Raw genomic sequence first — 11712 nt, forward strand, 5'->3', positions numbered from 1 at the left:
TTTTTTTTACCTTTGCCTTTATCCTTTTCTTTATCTATGTGGATACTCATCTTTACTTTCGTTATGGTATTGTTTTTTTTTCTAAATGTTATTCTTTAACCTTTTATTGACAAGTTTTTGTTAAATCAGTACCATGTGCATACACTCAATAAGCACCTGTTTCAGCCCCAACCATTTCCGTTGCACCATTTCCGTTGCATCATTTCCATTGCACCATTTCTGTGTGCAATTTCCTTTGAATTTGCCAATTTACTCCCAACCAACCAACCAACCAACCGCCGCTAAAGAAGTTTCACTTCAAAAAGCTCTCATGTTTTAGTCGTGAGTAACGACCCGTGACTGGTATATGGTAGTTATGAGCACTGTGGGCAGAACTTTTTCGAGCATTTAAAACAAATATTTAGTCGCGCGTAGAGTTAAAGTTTTCTTTGCTTATAACAGAAATAAAGCATGATAGACTTCGAGCCAAAACCGTATCACAACGAGACCTTCGGGCCGAAGTGTGGCTCAACCAAAATCTGGATGAAGCAGCTACTACCTAACCTTACCTAAGTTTATGAAGATGCTCACTGAGCTGTTCAAAGCTGGAACGCATGTTGCAGTTCTTGTGCGAGATTTGGTTATAGATATATAGATGTAAATAGAGTAAGCACTGCGACCAGTATGTAGGTCTATTTTGTCCTCAGCTCATCACAACACTACAGCTAGCCCTAAAGACTATATAAATTTCACAGTAGATTCCGGGGTTAGGGAGTGTATGTGCTCTTCTCTTGTTCATAGAAGTCCTATGCATCCTTACCTTCGACGTTTAACGGCATCATGCTCCGGGAGGTGATACAAATTTGTCTCTTTGGTGGAATCATAAAAGCGACATATGTAGGTCGCTTGACCAAATCATATACAACTTGTCTCTTAGGCTACAATGGCCCGTCAAATAAATGTAATAATTGTTAGCCTATCCTTAGGGAGCTTTATGAGTAGCCTCCACCTCTTTAGATTGTACCCTCCTAGAGATTGGACTAAAAGCGTACTTTGCCAAATCAACACCAAAATTCGTAGCTCCAGATCTGGTAAACCCATCATGAACCATATTTTCAAGGGCGTTTGATAAGAAAATCAACAAAAACTGCTACTAAGATCCTCGCAAACTTCATACTCGTACGATCCGTTCGAGACCAATCTAGGTTTTGGACAAGTTAACTCAATGGAAAAGTTGTGTGATAATCTGAGTCATAGTTATACCATATCCATACAGCCTGTCGGAGGAATCAACCGACAATAATATTAGCCAGCAGTTACAAAGACGAGCACGTAGTGCCATCTCTTATAATACAAATCTTCTTATAAGCGGCAGAAATGTGGATAGTTGAGCTAAGATTATAAGGCTTTTCGACAGTTCTACTCAAGATCTATGGACTCTACCGCATGGACGACGGGTGCCAAAGATTATTTAATGATGAACTCTACGATCTTTATAATGATATGGAATAGTCAAAAGCATAAAAACATGCGTAAAGATAAGATAGAAAGACAAATACTTTCCACTATTGCATCACGTCTGAGCAGCTGGGATAATCATTTTTTCCTAGTTTCGCGTTAAGACCTAGTTGTCGACTATGTTTAAAAGAGATATGGATAGTTCTTACATCCTTCGCTTATATTGTCGTTTTGTATTTAGAAACTTCTTTAGTACTATTAAGATAAACCAAGAATTTATCTACCGAAACATTTCTTCTTCTAAGGGCCGGTTGCTCAAAGCCTGGTTGACACTAATCCCCGGTTAAACATCGTTATCGCCGTTACCGACACCGTATTATATGTATGGAGTCGAAAACGTCGATAACGATGTTAACCGGTGATTAGTGTCAACCAGGCTTTGAGCAACCGGCCCTTAGTGGCACTCATTTGCATTTGAACAAGGAATTATAAGTTCTAGTCTAGGACGCCTTTTTGTTTTCCAAAGACTCTTTCTCGAGTGTGTGGTACTTAAAGAACAAAAGTCGGCTCTGATGTCCAGATCTTATTAAATCCTACTTCTCAAATAAGAAAACTATATACATATGTACATTTTATTTATATTTTTTGACTGTGCTGTTATTTTGACTACAGCTGTACATCTGTATATTGCATATATATTATATTTATTTACAATAAAATAAGCAGGCAAACATTTGCACAGACACAAATCCCGAAATATACATATATACACTAAATTAAGCAATAGATATACCAACAACATACATAGTTCATACACATAATCAGAAAAAAAAAGTTCAATGCGAAAACTAAGAAGCGATACAAATATTTCGCAAAAATAGATTTGAATGTATTTCTAAATGAGTTTATACTACACAGAGGTGAAAAAGTGAGCATAAAAAATAAGAAACCATAAAACTCAAATACTACATTCAATTTATATTGTAGGCTTGAATTGTTGATTAAGAAATTGCGAAAATACAAAATTTAAACAAAATCACTGACCTTTGAAAATGCTACTGCGAAGAATAAATAGTGAAAAATAATAAATTGATAATTTGCAAAACAATAAAAGTGTTTTAATTGGACTATGGATAGGTGAATATTACGTATAACAATGAATATGCATGAGAATATACTTACATTAGGGTGTCTCACAAAAAACGTTTCGAGTTCTCCACCGGAGTTACACAATTTATTGCACTTATTTTAATACATCCGAAAAAACATTTCGGAAAAATATGTATTAAGATTTAGGTGACCTGATCTGGTTCGAAAATACCAACAAAAAACTCATTATTTTGATTCTTTCGATAACATTTTTTTGCAGAACTTTTAAGTCTAAACACTTCTAACATCTGAGGTATTTAAAAAATAATAATAATAAGCTAGTTTTGTTTATACAAAAAAAAACTCAGTCTAGTTCACGTAATTCTTAATATTTTTCTAAAATATTTTGTCAGAAGGCTTAAAAGATAATAAGTTTTATAATTCCGATGGAAAACCCTTATCAATTTTTTTTTTAAGCCTTTGAGACTTAGGTTGCAGACCGAGTGGAAGCGAAGCCGAAGATGAAGATGAAGACGAAGCCGAAGCCGAAGACGAAAATCAGAGCAGTAGTAAACATGTGAAAGTGATCACAGTGCAAACGAAGACGAAGACGAAGCTGAAGGCGTTGCGCAAGCAGTCAGCTTGAAACTGTGCGGTACTGTTTTCAAAGACGAATCGCTTGCTGTGATGAGTTGTTTACAATTTCTTTAACTGTTTGCAGAGGGCTTTTAGTAGAAAAGATGTACGACTGATGGGTGGGCATGACTTTGGTTCGTCTGCTGGTTTTTCTCTCGACCTTGGTGATGTAGCGGACATTCACTTACCTCCATTGTGGCATAAGGAACCCATTCGTCGTGAAGGTTAAAAAATGGCAGGTACTGGTTAGTTGGACTCAGGGCAGCCAGACTTTCAAGAAATTTCATATGATGAAGCAAATTTAGGCCAGGTCATGTCATTCGAAAGAACAGAAAAGTTCCAGCTCTGAAAGTATTCAACGCAGTTCGCGATGCTTGTAAGAGAGGAAGACGAAGGCCTCCTCTGCGTTGGAAAGACCAGGTGGAGGTGGTTTCGCTTGGTATTTCCAATTGGCGTCACCTGGCCCAGTAGAGAAACGACTAGCGTGCTGTGTTGGACTCGCTCAAAATCGCTTAGGCGGTTATAGCCCCAATAAAGAAGAAGAAATTAGGCTACACTGCGGGTAACTAACGGCCCACAACTAACACCGATTGCAGACCCTTAAAAATGGGGAATTCAACTACCAAGGCTCTATTAGAATGTATTAGGAAAGCCGATGATGTCTTGGGCTTATTTGGTTAGGGACACTTTTTAGAGATACAAAAGACCTTTCAGGTCACACTGTCTCTTGTTATAGGCATACCTGTGCATTTACAGTTTAGAGCAGGCATGCCCAACGCCGGCAGAACTCCATAAGCAAGTGCCCTGCGCTGGCAGAATTCAATAGGCAAGTGCCCTGCGCTGGGCACGGCTGGTTTAGAGTTATACGTTTAGGATTTGTACTCGTATCAACCAGATACATATATAGCGCCTTTCATTGTATTCATTGTACACTACTTTATTTTTATCATCCTCCAATTTGACTAAGTGCGCTCTCTAACAGTTATCACTTAAGCTACGAAACATAAATTTCCTTATAGTACTTAGTACTAACTTTAGTACATTAGTCGCAGTGATTGATCATGCACTTGACTAACGGATTCATTGGTGCCTCCGCATCACACTCGAAGGCTGCTTCAAACTGTGGCATATTCATGAAGCTCCGATTTATCAGCAGCCCATACCAGGCGTCATTTCGTCCACAATATTGCTGAGCCACGGCATAGAATAGAATTCGCTTCGACGTCAGATGAAAATGTTCCAATACATGATCCTCCGCGAATGCAAATGACTCGCCCTCTAGCCAGAAGTTGTAATCACGGAAAGTTTCAACAAAGGCGCGATAAAATCGAAAAACTTCAGCAACTTGTGTGTCGTCCAGCAACTGAAAGACGGGCGCATCACCGAAATTCAACAGCGATTGACGCTCCAGGCAATCCAAAGCCGTATAGTAGCCATCCGAGTTGTAGAGCAGGTCCGGTTTGTGCCACAGATCAAAACCGAGCGTAGCAAAATAGTGGAAAAGCGGACGTTGCAAAGTCAAAATGGTGAAATGCAGAAAATGACGCAGGAAGTATATGGGGTGATTGTAGTCTTCAGTATCGATAAAGGCAGTGTAGAATGAATTCCTTAGCTGACGACGCCGGAAAGCGAGTAAATTCCCATAGAAATCGCCTTCAACGAATGTATCGGCTTCATAGATGTGTGTAAGATTGGATGGATCTAGGCTTGTTTTGGCATAGGTGGAAAGAAGACGCGGCAAATTGAAGTCACTACGCTGCAGCTTGGCATACAAAAAGCGATCCCACTTCTCGCCCATAAGCACCACACGACGCTGCTCTTGAAAACGCGTGGTATGATATAAATAAGTGGCCAAGGCGACTTTGCGACTAAAACTCTCACTAAACACATCCCAATTCCAGTACTCTGACAACAGCAAGTCCTCAAACTCTTCAGTGAGCAAGAAGCAGTCATCATACTGCAACGTTGAGTAGGCTTGCCAAAGCACAAAGTTAAAAAGTATGCTTGGATGCGTAGTATGTACGAGTGCAGCTATTTGGCGCAAGCGTTCTTCTTCAATCAATATTACGCGCGCATCCGCCACTTCCTGCTCACTGAGCTGCAGGCGATCGAACATGAATTGAAAGTAATTACTTTGTACATCAGAAAAGAACGAATCGTATGCAGTACTTTCCACATGCAGCTCGGAATCGTGTGGCAGTTCACCGATCAAGTCACGACAAAAGGTGCGCAACTCGCTGACGATCACCTGTGTCGCCTGCTTGCTACCCTTGCGGCGAAAGGGCAACAATTTCGCTTGCCATTCATCTAGCGATGGGCAACGTACATCCTCTTCCGCCCGCACTGGCCCTATAAAAACTGTGCCCTCGGCAAAGAAGACGCGCACGAAATTTAACACGCCATGTGCCGCAAAATCTGCAGCCAATTTCATCCAATCTAAGTAAGCTTGTTGTGCTTCCAGCTCCGCCCACTCATGCCGCAGCAGAGGCCATTCTCTGAAGAGGCGTGCATTCTCCACGAGAAAGGGAATTTCGCGTAACATGCGCCGCCATTGAATCAGCGATGAACCGCGCGCGTCCGCTTTCGTGCGATTGCGTTTCTTGCAAGCAGCATAGAGCGCGCTAAGTAACCGGCCAGAAGGTGTGACAAAATTCGCTTTATTGCGTTCAAAGAAGTGCATGCGATCCTCATAGTTGTACAGAAATGGTGACACTGTTGTCAATTCAATTTCACTCTCGCTATCGAACTGTTGCTCGCCACTCAGCAGCAAACCGTCTCCCATTGCTTCGGCGAAGTAACCGCAGGCGTGCGCAAAGAAATCTTCACACTGATCGGCGTCCTCGTCGAGTATGTTTAGCATATTGATCAGCTGTAGGCGGTAAACGCGCGAAACCTGCCGCCCCGTGCGCACTTTCGCTTCGTCGCTCGTGGTGTGGCATTGAACGCCTTGAAGTGTTAAAAATAGACAAAGTAGAACGAAAATTTTGCGCTGGCACTTTTCATTCATCTTCCGATGATACCGCAATGCTTTTGCTATTTGAACTGATTTGAGCGAAAGTATTACGGGTGCAATTTTCGCCTCATCGCAAATTTGTTTGTTTATTACTCTTCTTTTTTTCAAATGAACTTGTTTGTTATAAGCTGATAAGAGTTTTGAAAAGGCGACTTTTATTTTTAAAGCATTGAGTCAGCACACAAAATAAAACGCCATCAAATCAGTGCACTTGACCTTAAGCAGTGTCGATAAAACCTGTATTTTGAGCACTGCGATAGGGAGCAAGTGAAAATTATTTCAAATAAATAATTTTGCTTACGGTTCAAGACCTCTTTAGCAATTTATTTAATTCCTTTGATTATGTATTAAAACCTAATATTGAATTAATTTATTATAACCTTTGATTCAGTTAATATACATGTACATTAGACTGTATCACTACCCATACAAAAAAAAAATCGGTACTCTTTTTCCATTGGAATTATAAGATCTATTATATTTTAAGACGTCCACCAAAATATTTCAGAAAAATATTAAGATTTACATGAGCTGGACCGATTTGAACATACCTCCAAAAATGGAGCTTTTTATGAATAAAAATAGCTTCTTAAAGATTTTTTTGTTCAAAAATTCCCTCAAATATTTAAAAAAAAATATTTATTATATAAATATATTTAAAAAAAAAAAAAAACAATTTTAAATTCGTTCAATGGTATCGTAATAATGAAATTTTTGGTGATGTTTTTTAACTTTTTTCAAAGACTGGTATAAGAAAAACTTAAATAACTCCGATTTAGACTTAGCAGGTATCATTGGAAAGGTATTTTCTCACCCTTTTTATTTCTTTGCTAATAAACTTTTTCCAAAAGATGAAAGAGAAAGATAGGATGAACGAGCGTCATTCCAAGTTGAATTAAGATGGGTTGGCATTTGAAAAAAAATGGGACTCGAATGATTTTTTTTTTGTACAGACATAAAGACTGAGAAATAACTTTCCGCGGAGACCTCATAAGTCTAAATCAAAATAGTTTTGGGCCAGTTACTCAAGTTTTTCAAGTTTTTTTTTTAATGAAAGGAAATTAAAAAATATATATATTTTTCTTTTTAAAACAATATGTTGAAGACATGAGCACTTCTCATCGAGCTGGCATCTCCGTTGGGTGAAATTTCTAAGAAGAGGCAACCCTGGCCGGTTTTTGGTGTTTCCATCCTCAAATTTTGACAGCTTACTCCACAAAGTTTGACAACCATTCATGTTGAAAAAAATAAAAATCAAACATGATGAAGTTAATAAAAAAATAAAATAAAAAACAAAAAATGCGATTTTTAATTCAAAAATTTCTTTATTTTAATCTATAACACACTCTCATGGAAAGCCGAGGTAATTGCGCATATGTTGATACCTTAACTGATTTTTCCGACAAATAGCTTATTAACTGCAAACAATTAAAAAAAGATACTTCTCCGTGAGTTCGTAATTTCGGGAATTTTTTTCTTCGAGATTTTCGAATATCATGACGAAATAAAAAATAGGTGTCTTCTTTTTTCGATAAAGAATGTAAAAATATATATATTTCACCACAAAAAAAGATTGAGGTGTTAGTAATGTATGGAATGACCCATATATATTAAAAGAAAATGAAATTAACACAAGGAAACCAAATTAAGTTAAAATGGGAAGAAATAAATAAAACAAAATTCAAAAAATTAGATGAAGATAAAAAAATTTTTTGCTATTTTAAACAATAAAGTCTAAAAAATAATAGATAATTTTAGTTAAATTTTTATTAAACAGGAAAAAATAAAATAAGTCCCTCAAAAATGCATTGTAATAAAACATATATTTTTCTTTTTAAAACAATCAAATGCAAGAATTATAAGAAATTGAACTTAACAAAAGAAAAACAAATTAAATTAAAAATTATTTCAAATCGGTCCAGCGAAGGCACATTGAACAGGTAGTATTAGTAGAGCAGCTGATTTGATATTTTTCCAATTATTGGGTCTCGAAAATTTCAAATATTTGTAACTTCTCACAAAAATTCTAAATAGTTAAAATTTATTTGCATGTGAACCCTTTTTCCATACAAAACAAGGCATTGTATAGGAACTTTGGAACGTTCGCCCAACTCAGCAGCACAAGTGATGATTACTGGGCCTTGCAAAGGATGGATCAATGCTTCGAGAAGAAAAACAATTTTACTAAGAAAGATAATTGCAACAGTTTTTTTATTTATGTATTTTTATTATTTTTTTTGTATTCACATGGCACGCTGTGATTTAGAAGAAAAAAATCAGAACAGTTTTTGCAACACTTTCGATACCAGAAGCAACAACAACATACACGAGAATGTTGTTTTTGCTCTAATGCTACTACCTATTTAATATGCATTGGGTCCAGCTCACAAAAGTCTTAATATGTGTTTTTTTAAGTTTGTGATAAAAGTCTACAAATAAAACAAATTTTATAATTCCGGTGGAAAACCCGCAACTTTTTTTGTGGGTCACCCTAATATCCATACATATATACATATCTGTGATCAAACACGACAATCGGTTAAGCCAATTTAATATAGAATTCAGTTGTATATACCGGCATAAGGCGTTTTAAGGTCAAGATTATATAAGACCGATTGGAAAGTAGATCCCCCCCAAAAAAAACACTGAGTAAAAGAGTTTAGTTATGTCAACGAATTACAGTTATGGGAAAATTCGGCAGTACTGTCTCGGACGTTACGAGTGCAGCTCGTTTACAACAAGGTATTCACCAAACCTTGGTTCGGTCACTCTTGGAGGCACAGTAATTTAATACTCCAACGGAGTCAAGTATCTAGGTATTTCCCTAGATAAGAGACTTATGGTGGTATTACACTTGCGAAGCGAATGAATTTGGCCAAGCGAATGAATTTGGCGAAGGGAACGGTTTGTTGAAGCGAATTAAACGAGTTTATAGGGCGCCTTTCTAGTTAACTTTTTATCTAGCCAAACAACCATCTGGACCCTCTCAAGCATGACGATGAAATTGAAACTTGTTAACACTGATGATTTAACCGAGAAGGATCCTTAACTGCCTTCTTAGCATCGGAACCGTACTGTGGTCTTATTTGGTCCCTTTCGAGAACAATAATTCCTGAGTGAGTACACTCTGAACGTAGTAAGTACTGGCAGGTGGTGGGGCCATAGACGGGCCAATCTCTTTCACTACCATTTTAATAAATATCGGTTGCTACTGGGCACCGAATAGGTATTATCGGAGTGTCGGAATGCCGACTCTGTTTTGAGGCGAGGAAACTTCCGATTATTGTGACTGTCCAGCTTTGGATAGACAAATATTAACTTACTTTAAAGCAGCGTTGGGCTGAGAGAGCTTGTACTCTGGACGCGACTATACAAAATGTATAGAAAGCTTAAAAGAGCTTTGCCCGCGGGCAAGGCGGTGCCCATCACCGCTTTAAAGCAGTCATGCCCAACGCCGTCAGCAAGGGTCTCACTTTTACATAGTTCTGCTCTTCTTTGCATCCTTTGCACATAAGCCTAGGCCATTATGCAACAACGGCCACCCCTCGCATTCCCAGGACAGCCGGAATGAATCGGGGTCTTTCCCCGACCAAGGGCTGCTGCTTGGTCATCGGGAAAGCAAAAGCCTCCAAAGCTATTGGTGCCAACGAAATATGCATGCTGATGCTGAAAAAAATCGGTCCGGCTTGGGGGAGTAGCATATTCCACCAAGGTCCTCAATTTGTTGTTGGCCACCCTCACAATTCCAAATATATGGAAATCGGGGAGGGTGGTGCCACAATTAAAGCCGGGGAATCCAGCCGAAAAAAATATAATCCCCTGTGGGAAAGAGGAAGTGTCAGTGCCTTCTAGCAGCGAAGAATGGCACACGGTGTCCAACGCTATTAGGAACGTTCTCACACAGGGTGGTTTCGCCACGAGTTATCTGCGCGTCTATGGCGTTGTTTTTGCTGTTGTAGCAGCATACAAGTTCCCCATAGGGCTTTCGGGGAGTGTTGCAGGAGGGACAGTCCTTGGCCAGATATAAATCTGCGTCGTTCCGGTTACGTAGACCCGACTGTCGTGGGAACGTCGAGTGGGGTGGTGGTGTTGCTCATTTTACGGAAGCCATGCTGATGATTCTCTGAGGTCAGATGACACGTGAAGTACGGGAGCAACAGGGTCTCATATGTAATGACAACAGTGGAAAGGAGAGTTATCGGGGGATAGAAGTCCGCCCTATGAATCGCAGACAACGAGCTTCAGCTCCCAGCCGCCTTACTCTGGCCTTGTTAAGGCCTGAATCCTGCAGTCGTGTGAACTCTTATCTTAGCAGCCCCCTGCCCCTACCTGGCTACGCCCATGTATGTTTTCATTGCTGAAAGGTTTGCTTTCGAGAATTGCTTCTATGTACTGGGTTTTATTTTTGAAAATTAGGTTGTTATCATCTAGTTAGGGTTCATTTCATCGCATTTCTTTAATCAAGCAAGTTGGGATGCGAGAGTGATACCTAGTTAGCCGCAAAAGATCTAAGGGATGGATATGGAAATCTTAAACTCTCAAAACTTTGAAAAAAGTACTACACGGGTCGAGAGCATCACATTAGAGTGGGGAACAAAAAAAAACGAAACGGATTATAAAGGGAATACCCAAAGTTGGCGAACAAGCTGTCACAAATATTCACCATCTCAAAGATCAAAAGGAGTAAAAGGCCTCTGTGGCCGTAATTAAGGCAAAAAGTTTCGAGCTTCGCGGCCATAGCCATCAACAAAGGAAAAATCTCCATTGCATAGCACTTTCATTGCCATAACTTACTTTTATTTCCGCCTACGCTTCAACTTAACCGGGCGAAAGATTCCATTCTACATTTTCAAGAACACATATACAACTCACTGCACCCCGAGGCATTGCCGGACATCTGAGCAGCCTCTATAACGAAGCGGTCACATCCGCAATCACCATCTTCCGTGGGAACAATCAGGCGGTTTCTACAATTCACTTCACGATGCTGCTTCCAAGAACAACTTCCAAGTGAAGTTTCCTTCTATGCGGGATGAAACTGCACAGAATATCGAATTCGTGCGAAAAACACTGCTGACGAAATTAATAAAATAGCGTATAAAAAATTTGGAACGATTTATTTCTTAATCTTCTATGTATTTAGGTAAAACGCTTTTTGATGAGTCTGAATATCTTGGCTTTCCGAATGGAAAGTTACAGCAAAATGTTTAAGCTTACTTCTCGGTGTGCGGCTTAATGTTGACACGCAAACGCCCTACAGTTTTACGTTGTTCACGAACGGTTGATGGCTTTTTTATGAGCAGCTTCTTCCTGAGGGAACAGCCGCTATAAGAAAAACCTTTGTGGATGGCGCTCGAACCAGGGATATTGTTGTTATTGTAATATCATACAAACTCCCCAAATAGTTTGTGGGTAGTGATGCTGGAGTAGCAGTCCTTGGCCATATATAATCCTGAGTCGTTCCGATTACGTGGACCCGACTGTCGTGCGAACGTCGAACCAGGAATCGAACCTGGGTGATACCGAATGGTGGCGCC

General features: G+C 39.3%; 1 protein-coding gene across 1 annotated transcript; it reads right to left on the reverse strand.

The window, feature by feature from the left end:
- Positions 1-4073: 4073 nt before the first annotated feature.
- Nepl9 (Neprilysin-like 9) lies at positions 4074-6447 on the reverse strand. The gene has a single exon (XM_017617314.1). It carries the CDS (start codon positions 6167-6169, stop codon positions 4205-4207), a length of 1965 nt encoding a protein of 654 aa, XP_017472803.1. The 5' UTR covers positions 6170-6447; the 3' UTR covers positions 4074-4204.
- Between the last annotated feature and the right edge of the window lie 5265 nt (positions 6448-11712).

The sequence above is a fragment of the Rhagoletis zephyria genome, unplaced genomic scaffold, assembly GCF_001687245.7.
Source record: "Rhagoletis zephyria isolate East Lansing unplaced genomic scaffold, Rhagoletis_zephyria_1.1 Rzeph_scaffold_01389, whole genome shotgun sequence".
Taxonomy (NCBI): domain Eukaryota; kingdom Metazoa; phylum Arthropoda; class Insecta; order Diptera; family Tephritidae; genus Rhagoletis; species Rhagoletis zephyria.